The sequence below is a fragment of the Vigna angularis genome, chromosome 5, assembly GCF_016808095.1.
Source record: "Vigna angularis cultivar LongXiaoDou No.4 chromosome 5, ASM1680809v1, whole genome shotgun sequence".
Taxonomy (NCBI): domain Eukaryota; kingdom Viridiplantae; phylum Streptophyta; class Magnoliopsida; order Fabales; family Fabaceae; genus Vigna; species Vigna angularis.
In genome coordinates this window covers 11,502,710-11,528,175 of record NC_068974.1, presented here as the reverse complement: position 1 = coordinate 11,528,175, position 25,466 = coordinate 11,502,710, and the positions used below count along the sequence as shown (strand labels likewise).

At 33.9% G+C, this 25,466-nt stretch overlaps 1 protein-coding gene and 1 long non-coding RNA gene across 2 annotated transcripts; both read right to left on the bottom strand.

Annotated features, from left to right (window-relative positions):
- Positions 1-6,664: 6,664 nt before the first annotated feature.
- Positions 6,665-7,812, bottom strand: LOC108340135 (MLP-like protein 43). Its single transcript, XM_017577358.2, has 2 exons — positions 7,583-7,812; positions 6,665-7,085 (listed from the first exon to the last, which is right to left on the bottom strand). Exons 1-2 carry the CDS (start codon positions 7,767-7,769, stop codon positions 6,820-6,822), a joined length of 453 nt encoding a protein of 150 aa, XP_017432847.1. The 5' UTR covers positions 7,770-7,812; the 3' UTR covers positions 6,665-6,819.
- A 13,825-nt stretch (positions 7,813-21,637) lies between these two features.
- LOC128196531 (uncharacterized) lies at positions 21,638-24,073 on the bottom strand. Its single transcript, XR_008248944.1, has 2 exons — positions 23,540-24,073; positions 21,638-22,028 (listed from the first exon to the last, which is right to left on the bottom strand). It is a non-coding gene; the product is annotated as an uncharacterized LOC128196531 (long non-coding RNA).
- Positions 24,074-25,466: the final 1,393 nt, after the last annotated feature.

Sequence of the window (25,466 nt, the reverse complement as noted above, 5' to 3'; positions counted from 1 at the left end):
CCCCATTTCTGGTAATTCTTAATGATTTTTGTTCAACATTTCATATCAAACTGAAATAAGGTAAATTACAGAATATAAATACTCAAAATCTTTGGAGGGACAACCATGCAAACTTTTTTGCCTTAGTAGTTGATTTCTCTAACAACACGCTATATCTAATAAATGAACTATGATAAAGAAATTTTTTTAAGATACACTTATATAACAAAGAAAGTTCATATCATTGAGGTTCTTACGAATCTATTACTTGTCTTAGATGGTTGTGGGAGACTTTTGCAAGGAGAGAAACCACATAATAATGTTGTCCTTCTAGAAAACCACAAGTAGTTGCAAATGACATCTAAATTGAAAATAACTTCATTGTTATACTTTAAAAATGATGGACTATAATTACAAGTCAATAAACTACATTTACGCAACATTTAAAGCATTTGGTAATGTATGTTTAGATGTCATCAAACTTCTTATCTTCATAGTGAGTTGGGGGTCTATGAACTCGTATACATCATTCAACCCAATTTTGTTACTAACATTAAACATATACTTAAACACAAAAAATTTACTTGATATAAGTAACTAGATAAATCAATTAAATATAAATAATGGTTTAGAGACCAATGTCATCCATAACTAAACAAAGGTAATATTAGTTCTTCTTTCCTCGATGCAAGTTCTAAGACATCTTGCTTAAACAACTACAGTGAGATGTTAATGTTTGTCCCAAATACATTAGCATCTCATGGAACCGACATCGACTTATCACTTATGATGTCAACAAGCTAGTGGAATGTACCAAGAGGATTGCTCCCAGATAGAGGAAACTTATTGGGTTTAGGACTTTCCTCTCGATGTGACTATTGTTACATGGAAAATAATTTAAGTTCGAACATAAATAATAGGTAAAATTAAAAATTGAGTAGTGTATGGTAGGTTTGGGAGTTCATATCGGAGTGTCAGAAATAGAACCAACCTAATCTTTAGGCTAGTCGAGGAAAGATTAAAATGTTTGTGTCATGATATATACGTCATCTATCGACATAAAAACTAAAACAACTGATACGAGAATTTCTTTTACCATGACCTTAACATCATTATTTGATACCTTTATACCATGAAGAACTGTGGTTACCTCAACTACGGGCCACTAGTTTTCTCATTGTATCATCCAAAACATATAACTACATGGATGTGTGTCATCCATGTTATCCCCCGGTGGAGGAGGAGTTGAATAACTCCTCTTTTCCTATTTGTCAAAGTCAATATTAATGTTACTTTATTAAAGAACAATTATTCAGTTCATAACTTAGCACAAAATAGTTATTAATTTTACCTGTGGGAGACATAAAAGGTTCTTGTGGAAAAGATACCTGCGGACGAATGGCACAACTATCGAACTTCGGCTAGAGAGCCTGAACTAAGCTTAGAATTTTTCGGTAGAAACAAGCAATATCTACTAAGATCTCTTTCCTCCCACATCCTATTTTTTCTTTATCAGCACTAAAATCTATATTAATGTATAGTAAGATTTCGACACAAATTATACTTAATAATAGTTTCCTCACTTCTGTGCTATATCAAAAGGAAAACATCATTGGACAGTTTAGAATTGTGAGACAAAACTTTAATTTGAAATCTTGGAGGAGGGATAGAATAATACGCTAATATCATACCATAGAAAAGGTATTAAGACATATTATAAATAACTAAAATTTGATTGTGATAGTGAAATATCTGTTAGTAATGTGGATCTTAATTTAGTTTCACATCGTTTAATAATATAAGATGTTATTATCTATTTAACTATATAAACAATCATCTATAAAGCTTGAGAGATATACCAAATACATAAATATATTTTCTAATGTAGTTGTGGACGTAGGCATTTTTATGTTAAATCATGTTATTTATTTGTCTCATCTTCCACATCCGAAAATGAGTGGTTTTCTTGTTTTCTTTTCTTAGGAATCTTGGTTTAGAGAAGTTGTGAGAGCTTTCTTCAATGCAAATTTGATGCAGACATTGTCAAATACCTATGAGCACCCATCCACAGCTAATAAAGTGTATTTATTTGCAGGCTAGTCAACCTCAAAATGGGTGAAGGTAACTCGGTTACTCATCATATTATTGAATTTAATGCAAGTATTGCTTAATTAGCATCAGTGTAGATAACTTTTGATGATGAGGTGAAAGCATTAGTCTTATTATCATCTCTTTTGGAAAGTTGGGGTGTAACTGTTAGTGCAATTAGTAATTCTTAGGGCAACGTTGAGTGCTAAAAATACAGAAAGAAAGTCAAAAAGGTCGTAGTCAAGGCAAAGGAAGATTAAAGTCTAGAAGGAGACCATAAAGAAAAGTATGGAATGATATCACTTGTTGAAATTGCCAGAAAAAGGGTCACTTAACGAATAAATGTTGTTCTTCATGGAAGAACAACAACAAAAATAAACAATATGATGATCAATTAGCAAATGCAACAACAAATGAAATTATAAATGTATTATTATGTAGTTTAGATAGTTCTACTGACTCATGGATTATGGAGTCTGGTGCGTCATTTCATACTACACCTTCCTTAGAAGTATTAGCCAACTATGTTTTTGAAAGTTTGGGAAGATTTACCTTACAGATGGAAAATCTCTTGATATTGTGGGAAGAGGTCATATTGATATCAAAAACTCTAATGGACAGTTGGATGATGAGGGGCACCACCTTTGGAGATGGACATTGGAAGGTAATGGAAGGAAATATTGGTTTTACTCGTGGAAAGAAGAAATGATCTCTTTACATGATTGTAGATGAGAATATGATACCAGTTGCAAAAGTTGGAAATAGTTCCTCTTTGTGGCATCAAAGGCTTATGCATATGAGTGAGAAAGGAGTGAAACTCATGATCTCAAAAGGTTTAGTTAGATGTTAAAACTACATTCCTACATGGGGATCTTGAGGAGGAAATCTTTATGGCATAATCATAAGGTTTTAAAGCACAAGGAAAGGAGAATCTTATATGCAAGCTTCATAAAAACTTGTATGGATTAATACAAGCACATAGACAATGGTACAAGAAGTTTAATAAGTTTATGAGAAACTTAGGTTTTCACAGATGTACAAAAGATCATTGTTGTTATGTAAAAAATATGTTTACAGTTATATCATCCTTACTTTATATGTTGATGACATGTTAATTACAAGAATTAATATGGTAGAAATTAACAAGTTGAAGAAACAAATGTTAGAAAATTTTGAAATGAAAGATTTTGTCCTAGCCAAACAAATTCTTTGTATGAGAATTTTCAGGGATAGATCTGTAGGTATTTTGAACTTATCTTAGGAGAAATATATAGAAAATTTCTTAGAATATTCAATGTTGGAACTGCTAAAACCAGGTGTACACCTATGGAAACTCACTTAAAGTTTTCAAAAGGGAAATCTTCTCAGACAAATGAAGTAGAATCTTACATGTCTAAAGTGTCTTATGCATCTGTAGTAGGGAGCTCGATGTATACTATGGTTTGCAGTAGACCTGACATAACACATGTAGTGAGAGTTGTAAGTAGATTTCTATCAAATCCCAGAAGGAGCATTAATAAGGTGTGAAGTGAATATTGAGATACTTTAGGGGCATTTCAAAGATGCGTTTGTCTTTTAGAAAAAGCAATCTCACTTTATAAGAGTTCTTTGATGTAGACTTGGGAGAAACTCTGAATGGTAGAAAGAGCACAACATGTTACATTTTTACGTTCGGTGGTACAACTATTAGTTGAAAGTCTAAACTTTAATGAAGAGTCTCTCTCTCAACCACTGAAGCTAAGTATGTAGCTATCTCAGAAGCAACAAAGGAGATGATGCGGTTGAAGAACCTTCTAAAAGAATTAGGAAAAAAGCTAGTTGACCCTTCGTTGTTCAGTGGTAGTCAAAGTGCTATATATATTGGTAAAATTCCAGTTCTTCATTCTAGATGCAAACACATTGAATTGAAGTATCATTTTATTATAAACTTGATAAATGATGGAGACTTGTCTTTGTCGATGATTCCAAGTGTAGGGAATCTCATTGATATGTTGACCAAGACTGTCACAACAAACAAGTTGAGGCTTTGTATTGCCTTAACTGACATTCAAGATTAATTGATGATGAAGATAACTACACTAGGTGATAATGTAAATCAAGCTCCAAGTGGGAGAGTTGTTAGTATTATGGAGCTTAATTTAGTCTCACATCGCTTAATACTGTGAAATGTTGTTATCTATTTAGTTATATAAGCAAGCCTTTATAAGGCTTGAGAGATACACAAAAAATATAAAATATAGTTCCTAGTGTAGTCGTGAACGTAGACATTTGTATGTTGAACCACATTAAATTCTTGTGTAGTTTATTTCTCTCTTTCCTCTTTTATTGTCTTGTTTCTAACAATATCTTAGTGTGGAAAGAAGATGAGGAGGAAGAGTTCACCGTAAAATATGTATATAAGTTGTTACAAAATCTCTCTATAAAGGACACGAATGATATGTTTAATGTCTTTTGGAATTTGAATGCTCTTTACAATATACATCATTTTGTGTTGAAAGTCTTATTACATAAGGACAATTTAGTATATAAAAGAGCATGGATAAGCAATACTTTATATGTAAGCAAGCAAAGCATAATATAAAGCATTTATTTTATGATTGTCCTATATCTAAGTTAGTGTGCAATTATGTGATAGGTGTGCAAAAACAATGTATAACGTCACGTGTTTAACGTCGAACCACTAAATAGCCAACGTTAAAAATGACCGGTGGCATTTCTTTAAATAAATGCAATTATTAAACGTCGTTTATAATTGTAATTCGACGTAAAATGATATAAAACGTCGAATGTTGTAGCGTTAGACGTTAAAAAGTTAGTGAATTCTATAAAAAATTAAGCGGGAGATTGAAAATTCACTAACTTTATCTTAACGCACGAGACCCTTCTCTTCTCAAACTTTTCTCGAACGAAGTTTGATGACCATCACAGGTAATCTTTCTTTCATTTGATACAAATGCATGTTAATTAACTACTTTATGTATGATTTTCGTTTGTTTTAACCGATTATTTTCTTGTTCTTGTCCTTCATAGATGCATTCTGCTTTCTCTCTCACGGGTGACGACACTTTATTCTGATAAACCCACCTTTTGAAGGTTAGTTTTCGTTTTTGAAGAACTTATTTATTGAACTTGTTTGTTGTTTTTTTTAACTTGTTTATGGTTGTTGTTTGGTTGAACTTGTTTGTCGTTGTTGTTTGGTTGAACTTGTTTGTTGTTGTTTGATTGAACTTGTTTGTTGTTGATCAAAGTTCATACTTTACAAAATACCAAAAACTTGAAATTTGTTGTTTTTCTTCTTTTCAGATCTCGTAGAGTTGTTAAAAAGGATCACAATTAATTAAAAAAAATAAAAAAAAAATTTGATTAACATCGAATATTGACAAAATTCGACGTTACGTCGAATTTTTTAAAATTCGACATCAATTTAACGTCTCCTAATATGACGTCGTTCGCGAATTCGCCGTTAAAAGATCAAAATATTCGACGTTGTACGCGATTTTTGTACCAGTGTAAGTTTTGTGCATCATAACCAAACCATTATGGGTAGAAATTATTTGTACACTTTGAAACCATGGAGTATTATTTAAGTAAAGTAAGGTTGGTAAAAAAATATTTTTAGTTTAACACATTTAAACGCATGGTTATACATCAAACACAAAATGTTAACGTTCCCATACACAAATTGCATTAGAAAGTTAGATTATGGAGAAGATATAACCGTGAGTATATATACATAACAAAAAGCAATATACGTAAGGTTGTTTGGTGGTGTTTTTTTATGTGCAAGTATAATCATTGTCAAGGTCATTATAATAAAATCACATATTTCATACGAATATAATCTATCGATAATAGTAAAATTTTGTCAATAATTTAATTTTACCAACAAGTTACCGATGACCAAAATCTATTAATAAATTTTATCAATAAATTTCACAATTCATTGATAATTATTGACGATTACAAATTTGTCAATAAATATTTGTAAATAAAAATGCGATAAAGATAGATGGATAATAAAATCTTTCTACAATTATCAACAATTATAAATGTGTCAGAAAATATTGGTTGATAAAACTTTGTGGATAATTATCGACAAAATTTGACTATCATTAATTATTGATGGATCCTAATTAGAAGTGGATTTTAAGTCTAATTCAACCCCATAAAACGGACTTGTAAGGTGAGGTTTGCACCCATTTATGTACTATTATAGTTGCCCGATAGCGGGTGAAACAAATGTCCAACAAACAACAATTATTGCTAAGATATGCTTTAACCATAATTGTGATACCATGTTAAAATTGAATTTTAAGCCTAACTCAACCCTACAAAACCGATTTGTAAAGTGAGATTTGCATCCACTTGCATACTCTAAATTGGTCTTATCTCTAATTGATGTAGGACTTCCATCAATAACTATCGGACCCTCACAGTTTGTAATTCTGATTTTTTGTTTGTTAAATTATACATTAGCGTACATATTTTTATTACTGCTAGTATTATTGTTAATCGGAATATATGATATCAGTATCACTTTTATTATATTAATTTAGAAAAAAGGTTTGAAACAACAAATTGTTGCATATCAAACATCTCCATGCAAATTCAGTAGTTTATTCCATGCAAACGAAGGATCTACATAACCATATCCTTCTCATAAAAGATCACAAACTTATTATACAGATGAAGACACGAGGGCAAAGCCCATTATTTCTTATTTCTTACATATTTTGTGCATAACTTTGAGAGCTATGCCTTAAGATGGCCATCAATCTCTCCACTTCCAGTGTGCAGGTATTCCATGTACCCATAAGGAGGATCAACTTCCTTTCCAATCCTCTCATATTCAATGCTCCATTTGATAATAGCACCACTTTCTTTATCAATGGCTTCAAATATCAGCTTGAACACCTTATACTTATTACCAATATCTCCACCAAACAGCTTGTAGCTGATTCTTTTGTGAGCTGCATCAACAGATTCAATACTCTCCTGACATTTTGTAACCTTACCATCTATCGTTTCACAACCAATCAAGAATATCATTAGCAAAAAACAAAAATGCATTAATATTAAAAGTTAAAAAAAGAGAAAGGATGAAATATGTTTTAATTACTTAATATTAATATTAATGTGAAATTGAAATTTATTCTTATTTCAACTTTTGATATAGTTGGTTTTGACCATAATCTTTCTAATTTAACTTTTCATGAATTTTTTTTCATAAACTTTTCCTGACGTTTCAAACACGTTTCAGAATGACGCTTACACTATTTATATAATTTAATACATTCAAACTTAATGTGAGTTTGAAACATAGTTTACTTAAAAAAATAATTTTTATTAAATTAAAAGAATTATATCAATTATTTTTAAAGTTTAGAAACTAAAATATATAAAAATTTATAATAGAAATGAATTCGAATTTTGTGTTCAAATCTAAAAACTAAAATTCTATTTAAGTAAAAAAATATATAAAGAGATTTTCATTGCATATTAGAAGCTTAATTACCTATTGTACAAGTCCATTGTTTGATGGATTCATTGTGATGCCAATCACGACCATGATGCAGCTTGGTTTCATGCACTCTGTTGGTAAGGTTTTGAACTTCATGGAGTTGAGTTGCGAAGAGGTTGAACCACTTTGCAGCAGTTGCATGAACCTCAATTTCAATGCTGATTTTACCAGAAAGGGACATTGTGATCAAGAAATGTAAGAAACAACGAAGGGTGGGAGATGGTGAAGAATATTTACACAATATCTCGTTTATATAGAAATGTAACTTACCTGCTCAGTAGCAGTCATTTATTAATTAATCTCCGGGATCCATTTCTATATACCCTACAAAAGAAAATGAAAATACCTAATCACTTTTCATGGAAAAATTCGCTATGTAATAATATTTTATTTACTCTATAGCCATTACTATAAAATAAATGAAAAGCTCCTGTAAAACGTGATAATATTATATATATATATATATATATATATATGTGTGTGTGTGTGTGTAATAATATTTTATTTACTCTATATCGCCATTACTATAAAATAAATGAAGACCTCCTGTAAAACGTGATAATATTATATATATATAGTAATGGATTCTCTAGAAAAAGGTTTTAAATCAATTACTTGTGTAAAACTATATAAAAAATCGGCTTTCTAGACAAATTTATTTAAAGATGATTTCTTTAAATTATAGAGAATCAGTTTTCAAAACCGGCTTTTTAATATTACAATTATATTATATATATTTTGTTGGGGTCAATGATAGAACCGATGGATTAATGTTATTATTTAGACTTTTAAGTAAAATTGTCAAAAACGGGTGACTCGGTTCAATTCGACCTGATCCAACACGGATTGGCCAGTGAATCAACCCAATTCGATTTATTTATTAGCGAATCGAAAAAATTTGAATTCAGTCTGACCTATCACGAGTTAGTGGATTAAACGGATTGACTCACTTGCTTATTTAACTTTTTTCACCCTCTTCTTCCAGGATTCTTATAACAGGTTACTTTGATCGATCAAATTGAAACCGTAAGAATTGGACCAATTAATATAAAAAAGGATTTTACATAGGCAAAATAAGGGTTTGAGTTGCAATGTTTTTTGTTTCATTAAATAATTAATTAGTTTCATTTCATTAAAAATAAAACTAAAAGAATAAGTGGATTGGTGAACAACCCCAATCACCACGGGTTCAACCCGGGTGAACCGGATCAAAATTGACTCGCATCAAAATTTAACATTTTTTTTCAATTCAACCAGACCCAAACTCGTGGTGGACCGGGTTGACTTATAGGTTTCAACCTATTTTGACAACACTACTTTTAAGATGTGGTTGGATTAAATATTTCAAGCAAATTGAAATATATAATATTAGTATTACTTATAATTAAATTGTATTTATTTTTAGGTTAGTTTGTTGGGATAAAATATTTGAAATATTTTATATTTTAACTTTTTTACTTGTATATTGTAATTTAATTTCTTTTTTAAAGTAAATTTTTATTTTAAAAATATTTAGATAACTTTATTTTGCAGTGGAAGTTAACTTAACTCGACCTTCGGTCCAAAGTAGTTCGTCACAACCCTTGATCCGAGTTGACTCATCTCGAACTTCGATATGGGCTTACTCGTTCTGACCTTCAATCAAACTAACTCACCTGGACCTTCAACCAGACTTTGACTCGTGATGATCTCGACCCTTAACTCAAGTCTATTAATCTCAACCATTGATCCAACCAATTCGTCTTGAAATTTGACCACAATTGACTCAACTCATCCTTAGTCCTAGGCCAAATTGGCTTTACCTTGAGCCTAGGCTAAATAAGCTTGACATTCAACTTGCATTCTCTCTCTTATGCTTACTTGTCTTGAACTTCCCTCTACTAACCTATCTCAAAATTTGGGTATAATTAAATCGATTCAACTTTTAGTTTAGATTAGCTCGACTAAACCTTGAACTCAAGATGGTGAAACTCAGCCTTCATCATAGTCCCTCTAGCTCAACTTTTGTAAATAGGGTGAGAGTGTAGTACAAATGAGAAATTTAAAATTTCTTATATTTCTATACACATTTAAAATTCTTTAATTTTGTTCATTTGAGGGAGTTTCAAAATTTTCTTAAATTTCAATTCTTTTTAATTACTTTATCAAACAAATAATTTTAATGTAAAACAAATTAAACTCTTCAAATTATTCTTCTAATTTACCCTTATCAATATACAATATTAAGTTTTTTTAATATGTATGTTATGTGTTCTGGTTATAGGGTCGAGTTACCTAAATCCTACACAATGTTCTCTAGTTTCTGTTCGGTCGTTGCTCCAATCTCCAATCTCTTGTTCACCATCCGGAGGTGTACCTGTCAAAGGTTCTCCGATGTCAAAGTCAGTGATTGCCCGTACGGTACCCCTACCTCTTACCTTTGACCTGTATTTATAGTTTTCAGTATGGGCTTGAGATTAACAAAGTGTTAATCGCGACCCAATCTAAGCCCAACACCCCTAATTATCATTTACCTTAATCCTTGTAGCCAAATCTATATTCTGACTATGAGTGACTGGACGTCTTTACTTTCTTCCAACCGGCTTTGTCACTTGGTTAAGGACGTCCTATAGATAAACCATTTCTTAATTTTCAAAGTCATCCGTCCAATTAATGCGAGATAACCGTAGGCTAGCCGGGCTATACGGTCCATTATGTAAATACCTTTTGTATAGGGTTAAATATGTTTTTAGTCCCTAAACTATTGGTCGTTTCTGGTTTTCGTCCCTCTTTCAAAGTAAGGTACAATTTGATCCTCATTCTTTTCAAAACGTTCGTTTTAGTCCTCAGAATTTTGGTTTTAGTCCTCATTTGTTGCTAAATGAGGACCAAATTTTTAAACAGTATTTAGTTTTCGAGGACTAAAACGAACGTTTCGAAAAGAATAAGGACCAAATTGTACCTTACTTTAAAAGAGGGACGAAAATCAGAAACGGCCAATAGTTTAGGGACTAAAAACATATTTAACCCCTTTTGTATATATATATATATATATATATATATGTATATATATATTTTGGTAAAGAAAAAATACGATCGGGGAGGGAAAGAGATTCTTCATATTGCTTGTTTCTACCGAAAAATTCCAAGCATATTTCTCTCTAACCTAGCTAATTTCATCGTTTTCTGTACTTCTTTTGACTTATGGGAGCACCAGACAAATATGACCATGATTATATATCCACACTCACTAAAATATTTAAATCCTATTACAACAGTAAAAAACAATTATTCTTACTCCTTTTACTTGATTAGAAGTTTAGTGCCGACAAAATCTTTCTCAATTATTGTTTTATGAAGTAATCAAATACGTCATCTTCAAATTCATATCAATTATCGAATCAAATTTTCTTATTAGATTATTATGAAATTCAAATTATAATTTATGATTAAAATACAACCTTTTTTAGTTAAGATCAAAATCTAATAGATTTCTGAAAATTTTCTTGTCAGGTTCTCATTCTAACTTTTTTATCGGTTGAAAGAATATATATATATGAAGCAAAAATTTACATAAATATTTTTTAAAATTGTCAAGTTAGCTTATTCTCCTTTTCTCTTATTCTGCATTTTGTTTATACATCAATACATCTTCTCTTTCTCTAAACTCTAGATAAATGTTGTACTTGGTCAAAACAACAGCATATTAAGAAAATAACAATTTTCAAAACATTCTATTGAACCAATGTAGGTATTTGTTGACATCATTTGTTACTACACCAGAAAATCTCCCCCATCCTATGGTTAATATCCACTTTGAAAATTGCTTTCTATTTTGTATTTGATAGTGTTGTGTATGATCTTTGTGTACTTATTTGTGATGCAGATGCATTTATGATACTTGAAGTCTCCCTTTGAGTTGCTGTCCTTTGTTTTTCTTTAAGAACAACACCATTTTACCTTTCTTCCTAACAATTATACACCTTACTTGATTTACTAGTCCTAATTATGATGTAATTAACTTGGTTGAAAATTTATCCCTTCTCACTGATACTTTCAAATTTTAGTCACTATAACAATATTTCATAGATGTATGTACACAACGATCTATGATGCGTACACTCCATGATAACTTTATATCTATCCTTAGTAACTCGACAATCCCTAAGATACATATTGTTTGTGAATCTCTATTATGTAACATTTATGCATTTTTTACTATGATTCTTTCAAATTTCTTCGGTAATTTTGTGCTAAGGCTTTTGATGCTACTCTATTAACTATGACCTTCTAAGAAAAGTGCTGTGTCCTGTTCAAAGCTTTTATTTCCCAAAGTGCATAGCCAATTTCAGCATTTTCTCCATTGCAGCTATTTATTAGTTTTTTGTATATGCAAATTTTACTGTGTATTTTTGCATGTCATCTCTGTTCCATACTCATTCATCTTCTATATCACTTTGGACTATTTCTTATTATTATTTGCATAATTCTGGTACTTGTATTTTTTTTCCTCATTAAAACCATTCGATCCTCCAATGAATGACTCATTCCAATTTGTGTTTAGTCACTTTCCTGAGTCCTCAATATATAATTACCTGATTTATTGCATTTGTGTATAATCCAGAAAAATGTATACTTAAGGGTAGTATTCCTACCTATACTCCAAAAATCTTAGTTTTATTCCAATACTTATTTTCCAAGAAATGTGTTCCGAAAATCATTTTATCGCTTCCCCATCTGAACATCCGATTTAGACTCGTGATGGTGGAGACTTAGAAAAGTATGTGAAAATGAAGAGTGGGAAGATTGGTTTGATAATAATATTACTTGGAAGTGGAGATAGAAATATAATTTTATTTTTGGACTATATATGGATAGGAGATTTATCTTTGAGGGATAAATATCTTAGAATTTTTGCAAACTCAAATCAAAAGGAAAGCAAGACTAATTGAGTTTGGAAATTAGTGTGAAAATAATTGGAAATGGAACATATTATGGAGAAGAAAGTGGTTTGAATGGGAGAAACCAATGGTAAAAGAAATTTGGCAACACATTAAGGGTTGCACATTGCATAAGAAAAAGGATGATGAATGGGCTTGAAGAGGAGACGCCACACAAGAATACACAGTTAAAATCTGCATATAAAAAGATAAAAAAAAAATGGGATTATAGATGAAGAAGCTTTGTATGAAACATTTTGGAGTATTAGAGCTTTATCCACATCTCACCTTTTTTCATGAAGAGTATTACATAATAGAGTAGCAACACATGCTAATTTACTTAATAGAGGAATTCTACTGGATAGTAGAAGATGTGTCATGAGTGAAACTTGTGATGATTCATTATGCCACTTGTTTTTCACATGTAGGATGACTAGCTAAGTTTGGAAGTTGTGTGATTCTTGGATTAGAATATTATTAGTATATCATAATAGACAAAAGGACCATTTCCTAGGGTTTTATATGTTAGAGGTTAGTTCTAAAGAAATTTTTGTCTGGACAGTATAGGTGGCTATATTATGGGGTATATGGACTCAGAAATAATTTTATCCTTAAAACTCTAAAATAGATAACGAGGAAGTGTTCAAATTAGTACAAATCAAATTTTATGCATGAATCACAAGTATCTAAAAGTATCATTTTCATATTCTGATTGGTGTTTGAGCCTAATCACTTGACTGGAATCTATGTGCGAAGAACATTTTATTGTCACCAAAGAGAGAAATTGGATAGTTCTCTCTATAGATGATTTAATACAAGCCTAAAGGGAAAGGGTAATGAAAATTACCCTAGTATAGAAATTTGTAGATTGTTAAAAGTAGATACGCAGAAAATACACTTTATCTTATTCCCATATTGTGAACTAATATGCAGGTGAAAATTATGAGAAAGGAGTAAAAATCAAAAAAATCTAGATTCACCATGAATATGGTGAACTAAACCTTGTATTGTTGTTGGGGGATCAATGTAATCTTGTGAAACTCTCATATATGGAATTTGTGTTTAAAAATCTTATCTGAGATACATGCTTTCTTTCATTAATTGTTAGGATTTTTTCTCTTTGCTCAAAGCATGCATTGTTTGACTAATTCATTGTCATGATCATTGATTTTGTCAATATGGGAACGTATGGGGAAGTCTAGATCCAGGGAATTTCTCCCAATAGCATATTGGTTGCCTTTAATTAAGCTCCTGCACTTCAGAACTAATTACTAGGAATGCTAGGAATTGTATGAACTCGTAATTAAGGATATGCCTTCTTGACAAGGTAATTTAGAGAGTGGCATTAACATTGATGAAAAGATTGATGAATTCCTAAAGTATATGAGAGTGGATAAGATGAAATTGAAAACCCCAACAACATACTCATCCATATAATTCATCCCGTGTTTGTTTTACTCTTTTTGCCATTGATCACATTCATGCATACATGTTTAATTACTGTCTTTTGCATTAAAAACCTACAATCAATCGTTCACAAGTCTTAAATAATCAACGAATCAAATAACTAACTAGGCCGTGAGTCCTTTGGGAGAACGATACTTGGTCTTACCGAGTTTATTACTTGATACGATTCGGTCACACTTGTCGAGGGTCAAACAAGTTTGTTGCGCCGTTTTCGGTGTTCATAAATTTGTCATCAAGTTTTTGGTGTCGTTGCCGGGGACTCGTGGTTTAACTAGTTTATTTGTTTGATTATTGATTATCTTTGACTTGAATTTTGAAATTTGAATTTCTGTTTTTTTTTTCTGTTTTGATTTTCTGTTTATATTTTATTGTTTTTATTTTATTTTATTTTATTTTTCGGTTTTTATTTTATTTTATTTTATTTTCTGTTTTTATTTTATTTTATTTTCTGTTTTTATTTTTCTGTTTTTATTTCCTATCTTCCTATCTTTTCAATTATATCCTTTGGTTTATCTATCTTCTCCATCTTTTTGTGCTAACAAATATTTTCTAGAGTTTTGTGCCTAATGTTTACAGGATGCAATTCAGACAAGAATTTAACTATATGGGCACTCAATTCTACCAAAGTAATCTCAATGGGAACCTCACTCAACCATGGATCAAAGCCAATGATGCCTTGTTAGCTCAAAACAAGATACTAACTCAACAATTGGAGAATCTCACAAAAACACTTGCACACCTGCCAAAAGAGTTAAAGGCTGTTGCACAGGTTCAATTACAGTTGTGTGAATTATGTGGAGGTGACCATGTCAATGGTCAATGCGCCTTTCCAGTAGAAGCTTTGGAGGATGTTAACTTCAGGGCCAATCAATTTCCATACTGTCAGGGTAACTTCAATGAAGGGTGGAAACCACACCCAAGTATTGGTCAAGGACAAAGTGGGCAAGCTGGACAAACTGGGCAATTTAACAAGAAACAGCAACAACCAACCTTATGGCAACAGATTTCTATACTTAATGAAAGATCAATAAGGATGGAAGAAACTCTTCAGCAATTCATACAGGCAACTGAATCCACTCAAAAGAGAACTGAAGCTGCTATTACGAACTTGGAGATTCAAATGGGTCAAATTAATAAGCTGTTGGAAGAAAGGCCTGACAAGAATTTTGGGGCTAATACTGAGGTTAACCCCAGGGAAGTGTGTAAAGTGCTAGTGAGTGTAAATGTTGAAAAAGTTGAGTTGGAAAAAGAAGAGAGAAAAGAGAGAGAAGAGAAAGAAGAAGAGAAAATTTGTGTGAAGATTGAGAAGGTGAGTAGAAAAAGAAAAGAAAAAAAGAAAGTGAGAGAAAAGAGAAAGAGGACGAGAGGAAAAAAAGAAAGAATCATATGAAAAACCTCGTCCCCATCTAAAGAAGTATCATAAGAAGAAGGAATTTGAGCGCTTTATGGAAATCTTCAAGAAATTGGAGATTAAAGTTCCTATGATTGAGACATTGCAACAGGTTCCTGGTTTGATCAAATTTCTGAAGATATTCATTAGAAAGAAGAAAAAGAAGATGGAACATGAGCTTTATTGGGTCAAGCTAGTGACGTTAAAAGAGCGCTTGCTGGGAGGCAACCCAGTGATTTAAGAACTTTTAATTTTTGATTTGGTGATGTAATTTTGAACTTTTGGGTATTTTTGTTGTTGTTATAAGTTTGTTACAGGGTTTACATCTACTGATGGATGTTAGGCGGAAGAGTATCTACTGAAGGATACTATATTTGATACACCTACTGATGGGTGTTGGTTGTTGAGACCTCGACAAGCGTACCGGATCGTTCAAGTAATAAATCGGTAAGTCCGAATATCGTTTTCCCAAGAGATTTGTTTTGATTCACAGATTGTTAAAGTTTACTAATTTAACGATTATTAAACGTAATTTTGTAACACAAATTAAGATTGGCAAACAGATGAAATTAAAGTGGTAAAAACAGTCGAATTAAAGTTCACTGGGGTTGAAATTCAAGTTCATCACTCCGGTAATTTTCTACTAACACAATTCCTCAAAATTAAGCATCGACATCCTAGGCGCATGCAGCCTCTGATCCCTCAGATGACAGTTCAGAATCACTCAAACTAAATTACTAATCCCTTAGTTAATTCAGTTATCAGATTTGCCTTAAACACAATGTCACAGATGACTAAAAATTCCATCCTATGTCTAGGACTTGAAATCCTTTAGCAGTTCTATCTTAGGTCCGCGGTCTCATACATTTCCCAATGATTTAACCGTTCAAATAGCTCAGATTCCCATCGTAGGCATGAATAATAAAGATAGAACACATAATTCAAACAAGTTCATGCATTAATAGAGAAATTACATAGAAGTTCAGAATTTTACTCTCAACCCCAGTGAAATGGAGTTCTAGCTACACATATACATCATAGAAGCGATAAACGATGGATTGGATGGTAGAAAGTGGTGATTTTCCACCTTGGAAGCACCCAAAACGAGCTGGACGTGAGCTACAGAGTCCCCTCTGGACTTCTCCCCTCCAAGACTGACTCTCTCTGCCTCTGGATCGCGTTTTTAAAGAGAAGGGCTGTAAGTGATTTTTCGCTGGGCGAGCAGCCTCTTCTCGCTGGGCGAACGTCCACAGCTCGCTGGGCGAACGTCCACAGCTCGTTGGGCGAACGTCCACAGCTCGCTGGGCGAGGGTCTCGCTTGGCGAACGTCCACAGCTCGCTGGGCGAGCGTCCACTTGTTGAGTCACGGGCGTCCACTCGCTGGGCGAGCGTCCACTTGCTGGGTAACGGGCGTCCACTCGCTGGACGAGCGTCCTCGTTGGACTTCTCCGCTGGACGAGCGCCCACTCGCTGGGCGACGAACGTTCGTTCGCTGGGCGACGAGTGTCCGTTCAGGCTTGGTTATTTGATCCTTCTGCCTTAGCAAATGACGCGCTCCAAGTCTTTGATAGTATCCAATCCTTATTCTACTTCAAAATAAACAAACAACAACATCAAAACACATTTAAACAATCAAAACTATATTTACATCAACATTTATATACTTTTCATGAGAATTAACACTAAAACTACCTCAAAAGCACGACAATTTAAGGAACAAATATAAGCAAAGTTCACACCTATCATTGGTAAGAAAGATTTGCATCTACTGAAGGGTGCTGGAGGATTTTGGGTTAAGCTAGTGACGTTAAAAAAGCGCTTGCTGGGAGGCAACCCAGTGATTTAAGAACTTTTAATTTTTGGTTTGGTGATGTAATTTATAACTTTTGGGTATTTTTGTTTTTGTTATAAGTTTGTTATAGGGTTTACATCTACTAATGGATGTTAGGCAAAAGAGTATCTACTGAAGGATACTATCTTTGTATACACCTACTGATGGGTGTTGGTAAGAAAGATTTGCATCTACTAAAGGGTGCTGGAGGATTTTGGGTTAGGCTCGTGACGTTAAACAAGCGCTACCTGGGAGGCACCCAAGTTGATTGATTTTATCTGTATTATTTGTTTTGATTCTGCTTTAGTTGCATGATAGGGATTGAATGTTTGAGTGATCTGAGAACATAATTACAGGGAGCAAGTGAGGGGCATGAGTAGGAGGCACCTAGGTTAACCTTGGAAGAAGAAGAGCACTTCACGAAAGTGCCGCTGAGCAACAAACTACCGTTGAGCGGTAGTGTCGCAGAATGGGCTTAGCTTGCCCTTTAGCGGAACCCGAGCCCATTAGGATATTTTTATACCCTAAGTCACGTTTTGGCCTCTATTTCCAGATTCTTCTCTACACACACACTCCTAAACACTTTTACAAAGGTTCTCTACATTTTTCCTTTCATTCCTCTTTAGAAAATCTCCATTCCACTCACTTTCTCACTAGTTTTCCATCTAAGTTTGGGGTTGGGAGAGAGCATCATTGATGGGGCTGAGTTTTTCAAAGCACTAGAGTAGGATTTGTTTTATCAATCACTTATGTTTGTAGAATAGGGTTTGATGTACTCAATTGGAAATTTTGTCTGTTATGATGGTTTGCTTATGATTGTTGTTTGATAAGTAATGCCTGATGATGCTTTGATATTGATTGATGTTGAGAATGTGCACATTATATGCTTATACAGGTGGTTCACAAGCATTGTGAACAAATGCAAGATGTTGTGATTGTGATTATGATTCTAAGCAGGATGTTATATGTGGAATGTGAATGATCTTATATGTGAGGTTTTGAGCTCCAGAGTTGTTATTGTTGAATACTATTACTGTGAAAGCATGAATGACTTTGCCCAGGTTTTCTATGATTGATTTACTTGCTTGTTTGCATCATATGATCAAGGCCATTTGTTGGTAACCCTTTTATTAGCCAAATTCATAAATTTAGCCCACTAAAAGAGAGCATGATGTGTTCTATCATTTGAACTCGTAGCCTTGAACATAATTTGAAAACCCCTTGTGAAAAGCTTTACCTTGAGTTATGTAGAAAATATTTTGTGGTATTGACAAATGTCCAAGTTTGGGGTTGCTGGGAAGTTATGAAAGGGAAATTGAAAGCATTGAGCTAAAAGCTAAGAATTAAGTATGTGAAAAGAAAAAGAAAAAGAGAAAGAAAAGAGAAGAAAAAGAAAAGCTCAATGCAGAGGAAAGTTGGGAATAAGTAAGAATGGTTGTGTTTATATGATTCTCTTAACTCAAGGGTTTTGTGATCTAGAAAAACCAATTTTCTTGCTAGCCTAGCCACATTATAAGCCATTGAAAAGTCCTTGTGATGATGTGTGCTTGTAAGTGTTTTTTATTATGGTTAAATGAAAGGCAAAGTTGATTCATGTGACATTGTAATAGTAGAGTGAATGAGTGAATATCTCCTATACACTTGTGTGTTTGAGTGAAACACTTTATCTAGAGAGGATAGATTCCATGAACACATAAGAACATCTTTGCTTAGTTAATTGATCATTCATGAAAATAGCATTTGTTGGATAGTATGTGTTTGAGTGATCACTAAAAGTATGTGCACATCTTGATTGAAGTCTTGATGATAAGCTAAATTGAGTATTTACTTGTCTTGAAAGAAGGATTTTTGAATGTGGTGAACCATTATATGGATTGATGGAAGATTGAGTTACATCTTGTTTGCTTGAGGACAAGCAAAGTTTTAAGTTTGGGGTTGTGATAACGGTTGAAAAACCGTTATTTTTATGCTTAAAATTAATACTAAAAGCAACCTTTAAGACTTAGAAACTAGCTTGAACTCATATTTTTGCTTTAGTTTTGTGAATAAGAGAGTTGAAAGTGAATTTAATGGTTTTGTGCAAGATTCCCTTGATTTTGTAGGCTAATTGAATGATTTGAAAGAAGAATTGAAGTACCGAATGATTGGAGTGCTGAAAAGTCAACCAGAAACCAGAAAAGTCAACCAGTCAACCAGAAAAGTCAACTAGTCAACCAGAAAAGTCAACCAGTCAACCAGAATGCTAAAAAATCAACCAGAACGCAGAAAAAGTGTGACCGAGTGGCGCTGAGCGGTAAAATACCGCTGAGCGGCACTTTTCAGGTGCCAAAATCACCGCTGAGGGGCAAAAACAGTAGCTGGGGGCAAAATGGATCATGCGGTATTACCGCTCAGCGGTAAAATACCGTTGAGTGCCATTCTAAGTGGGCTTGGACCGGTTTTCTTTGGTTTTTATGGGCTTGGACTTTTTTTATGTTATTTTTATGCCCTATTTAAGGACTTGCACGTCTTAGGGTTTGGATCTTTGGCTGGGAGGAAGCAGAAACACACTTTTCACCCCTTTGGGGTAGATTGGGAGATGGTGACGGCTCTCCTCTTCTCTTTCTAGGGTTTTTCTCTCTCTTTCATTCTTTCATCATTGTTCATCTAGATTCACCATGAATATGATGAACTAAACCTTGTATTGTTGTTGGGGGATCAATGTAATCTTGTGAAACTCTCATATATGGAATTTGTGTTTAAAAATCTTATTTGAGATACATGCTTTCTTTCATTAATTGTTAGGATTTTTCCTCTTTGCTCAAAGCATGCATTGTTTGACTCATTCATTGTCATGATCATTGATTTTGTCGATATGGGAACGTACGGGGAAGTCTAGATCCGTGGAATTTCTCCCAATAGCATATTGGTTGCCTTTAAGCTCCTGCACTTCAGAACTAATTACTAGGAATGCTAGAAATTGAATGAACTCGTAATTAAGGATAGGCCTTCTTGACAAGGTAATTTGGAGAGTGGCATTAACATTGATGAAAAGATTGATGAATTCCTAAAGTATATGAGAGTGGATAAGATGAAATTGATAACCCCAACAACATACTCATCCATATAATTCATCCCGTGTTTGTTTTACTCTTTTTGCCATTGATCACATTCATGCATACATGTTTAATTACTGTCTTTTGCATTAAAAACCTACAATCAATCGTTCACAAGTCTTAAATAATCAACGAATCAAATAACTAACTAGGCCGTGAGTCCTTTGGGAGAACGATACTTGGTCTTACCGAGTTTATTACTTGATACGATTCGATCACACTTGCCGAGGGTCAAACAAGTTTGTGGCGCCGTTTTCGGTGTTCATAAATTTGTCATCAGTAGTAATTCAACCTCATTCCTTATGTCAAAATTTAGCCCATTAAAAAATCTGGCTAAGGTGATCTCTTCCCTCTCAACAATTCTTGCCCTCATTTTGTATAGCTCTATATTTTGCCTATATTCTTCCACAGTCATAGATTTCTGTTGCAACCTTTGAAGCTTATCTATAAGTTCTCTTTTATAATAGGAGGACATGTGTCTTCTCCTAAGGTCAGTTTGAAGATCATTCTAATATTCTATTGAAGGATCTTGACGTCTTAGTCTCTCTTGAACTAAAGCAGTCCACCAATACATTACATACCCTTGAAAGCTTAAGGTGGCAAGAGAGACTTTTCTTTCTTCTCCTACTTTGTGGCAAGCAAAGATTTGCTCCACCATCCTCTCCCAATCTAGGTAAGCCTCAACATTATGTCTTCCATGGAAGTGAGGTAACACTAGATTAACTTCCTTAGGGGATGGAAGATGTTGAAATTCTCTCTTGTGTCTTTTGGAGGAAGAGGGTTGTTGGTAATACTCTCCTACCCTTAAGGAATCTTTGTCACATTGGGAGTATGCACTGTAACTTCCCTTAGACCTCTCCCTACTCTGGGTTGTTCCTCTCTTAGTATTCTCAACTCATTTTGAACCCTAGCATTATGGAGCTCTCTATGGTCTTTTCCTTGACTTATTTTTCTATCAATCTCGTTAAGTTTGTTGACTAAAGTTTGGAAGAAAAATTGTTCTTCGGGGGAGTTGTTGATCCTAGGGGAATGTCTTCCAAACATTTTTATGAATAAAAAGGTTTTCTTGAAGTAAGGAAAAAGAAGGTTTTCACTTGAGACCAATATTCCACGTAAGAGAGGTGAACCGTGTAGGTTGCTTAAATACCAAGTCTTGCCTTGCCAAATATGTTCCTAGTTACTTACTAAAATTCCTTAAGTCAAAATTACCTCTAAATTCACTTAAAAATCTAGAGACAACAAACAAACATGAAGAGAAGAACTAAACTCTAAGAGCGGACTCTGAGACTTTTCCTACGCGCATACAAGGATTGAAAGAAGTGAGGTCTCCTAGATGAGGCTTGGAACTTTGGATCCAAGACACAAGAACCGTTTATCAATTTTAATGAGCAAATTGAAAGCAAAGTTTTGCAAGTGATGGAAGAACACTTGTGAATTCTTCCAAGTCACTTGCTTAATGGCCAATAACAAGAGATTAAAATGAGGAAACAAATACAAAGTGCACAAATGGAGAAGGGGAGAGAGACTATGCAGCTTTAGCTTCTCAAAAGGGTGAACTGTGTAACTTCAATACAACTCTCGCAGTTGCTAGGGAGTAAGGTCTGTTGTTGTAGCAAAGCACAATAATTGGACAGGTGTGGCCGTGAAAACTGCTACACCAAAAGTGGGTTTCTGCACTTGATTCCACCTTTACTCCACTTCCTAAGAAGCTACCTTGGATGTATAGGTCTCTGCTATGCTGCACTAACATAAAACACCTTACACATATCACAGCAACACAATTTTAAAGCAAGCACAGAACTGCATTGCTACCAGAAAATGAACCCAAAGTAACAGCAGCACACAACCTTTTGTCGAACAGTTTGTGTGCAAGATGGCCAAGAATGTAAAATCAATCAATTAATCGGTTAACAAACAAGGAGGTACCTCAAAATTATCCTAGAATTAGTTCTAGAGTGGATTAAGAAAGCAAGAAAATACCACAAGTTGAAATTGGACTCAAATCAGGTGTGCAATGCAGATTTTACAAACTGTTTGTTAAAATGTCTCAAAGAAAATTCAATTTTTTTTTGGTGTAGAATTCTGAATTTGGAATTTCAGATTTTGAAATTTGGTTGCATTGGTCAGTTAGCTTTCTAATGTCATTCCAAACTCTTTTGAATGTTTTCAATTCTTTTATATGGACCCATGCTTTTGCTACAACCCTCAAATAATAACTAATTCACCAATTCAGTTTTGATAAATTTGCTGCAGCAACTAGTTTTGGCCAAAATGTGCTTAAAATTGGATGAGTGAGATAGTGAAAATACACATAACAGTTTATGATCTATTTAATTTCTCACAAAAAGGTTTAGTTGATGAAAACAAACTTGTTTGAACTAATTTTCTTGGCAGTTTCAGCTTGTAATGCAGTTTGACTCATTCAGTTCTTCTGAATTTCCAAAATAAGCAACTATAGCATCCAAATTTTAAGGTAGTGTTTCAAACAAATTTTGGACAATGAATTTGACTCAAAGACAACAAATGAAAATTTCTCAAAGTAGCATAACAATGTAATGGATGGCTAGCAAAGATCTAGGTGCTAAAACCAGAATTTGAACTCAAAACCAGCTTAAACAAAGACAAGCAGATCAGCCAACTGCTATATTCAGATTGGAATGTTTTCTTGAGGTGCAGCCAAGCTCTTGTATTGGCAATTCGTAGCTTAACTGGTCTGCACCTAAATACCACTCAACCAAACATAAAATTTTTACTCTGCATTGACGCTACTGTTTTGAAACAGAAAAATTATTGAAACAGATTATAGCCACTTTGAAATGCAGTAACATACATCTGATGATACTAGCTAGCACCTGAGCTCTTTTTTTTGGACATATCATTGCTCATTTGGTGTGCTCAACATGGATCAATTAGTGATATCCACCAGTGAACTTTGCACTCAGTTGAATTATAAGGAAATAATGACAATTAAACCATAATACATGACTTGACAAAACTGGACAGATATTCAAAATAAAATGACTCAAGTATCAAACTGAACCGAATGAAAATGATAATACCAATAAAACAAAGAAAAGCTGGATAGAAAACCAGATTCACAGAATCTAAAAACACATCCAGTGGTGGCAGAATTTAATGAAACCGTGTGCATTCATATCAGAAACAGAAAAAGGAAATAAATGACAATGAAGGAATGAAAAGCAACTGGACTTAGCTCACAATTCTTGGAGAAACCTGAGATTTGATTACCACTTGATAGAGGTGCCCAGATACTTTGTCCAGCACAGAACCGTGAAAGTAGTACGGTGGAGGATAATGGGAAATCTGGCAGCGGAAGTAGTGAATATTGATGGCTGTTTGGGAATGGGTGAGGTGCTTCAATGAAGCGGCTATAGCTCAGGCGGCCCTCCATCAAGGAAGGAAGCTATAGGGGTAAGGGAGGAAGCAGTCGAAAGGGACCCTTGGTGCAGAGAAAAGACCTGGAAAATGCATCAGCAAAGTTTTCTCTCATATATTCAAAGGTAAGTCATACAACGTGAGGTGGGTGAATTTATAGATGATTCACCCCTTTGTGCACGAAAGATGTACACAACAGATTATTATCCATATTCTACGGATCACAGTCCACGTGGGTTGGTGCAAAACATGTGCTGGATGCATCCAAAAGCATAAGAAACGTGTTGGAAAGACAGACTCCGCCAGCGCTAAGTGGTGAAGGGGTGGCGCTGAGCGCCTCACGGTTACTTGTTTTCAAGCTTTTATTCCTCTTCATGGCTTGAAGTGATTCATAGTGAAACTTTATGTTAGCTCTGGGTTGGCATTTTAAGTGAATAAACTCAGGTTTGGCCTTCTAGAGATGCATTCTCACAAATTTGTTGTAACTTTTAACTATTCTATGCTTAATGGTTCTTTGACTAGTTGAGGGGCTTGGCCCAAGTCATCACATCGCCTCCTCTACCATGAAGCTACAAAATCAGGATTGAAAGGTCATTTTTTCAGTCATTAGACGTCGAACATAGACGGGGCGACGTCTAATACACATTAGACGTCAGATCGCCTTTCCCAAACGTCAGTAAGCTGGCAAAATACCCAAAAAGTAGCGCCAAATTGGATTTTTTTAGTAATTAGATGTCGGATCACTTTCTTTCGATCTTTCGTTTAGGTTTTTGCTTCGTTTGAGTTCGCCATTGCTATTATAAGGTAGGTTTAATACGTATTTTGGTCCCTCTTTTCGTAGGATCTGTTCAAATTGGTCCTACTTTTTTTCAAAAGTTCACTAAGATCCCACTTTTCGCAAAAACGATGCATGTTAGTCCTTTTTTAGGTTTAATACGTATTTTGGTCCCTCTTTTCGTAGGGTCTGTTCAAATTGGTCCTACTTTTTTTCAAAAGTTCCCTATTTTGATCCCTATTTTGATCCCTCTTAGTGAACTTTTCGTATTTTGGTGAGCTGTACATTTTGATCCCTCAAAAGTTCACCTCAACGAAAAATGTACAGCTCACCAAAATACGAAAAGTTCACTAAGAGGGATCAAAATAGGGATCAAAATAGGGAACTTTTGAAAAAAAGTAGGACCAATTTGAACAGACCCTATGAAAAGAGGGACCAAAATACGTATTAAACCTAAAAAAGGACTAACGTGCATCGTTTTTACGAAAAGTGGGATCTTAGTGAACTTTTGAAAAAAAGTAGGACCAATTTGAACAGACCCTACGAAACGAGGGACCAAAATACGTATTAAACCTATAAGGTATGTTTGATTAATTTTTTTCCAATTAATTTATTTTGCATCGATTAACTTTAGTTTGCACCGATTAAATTTCATTTGCACCGATTAAATTTCGTTTGCATTGATTAATTTTGGCTTATGATGCAATTTTATTTGTGAGTTGATGAATCTTGGCGGCGGTAGCGAGTGCCCAATCTCCATTGCTTGAAACTCATAGTATACACAATTTTATGATGTGCTATAATGATTTTATGTATTTCAGGTGTGGTAATACTATAGACGAAAATTAATTTTAAGCAAAAAAACAAAAAAGATGTCGATTTAGGCGAGGTCCAACGTCAAAATTGATGTCCGGACACTAGTACAAAAACAGCGTATAACGTCACGCGTTTAACGTCTAACCACTGAATAACCAACGTTAAAAATGACCGGTGGCATTTTTGTAA

Coding starts and splice junctions, on each gene's coding strand:
- LOC108340135 (XM_017577358.2), bottom strand. CDS start 7,769: ATGTCCCTTTCTGGTAAAATCAGCATTGAAATTGAGGTTCATGCAACT. Junction 7,086..7,582: donor ACAATGGACTTGTACAATAG/GTAATTAAGCTT, acceptor GTGAAACGATAG/ATGGTAAGGTTACAAAATGT.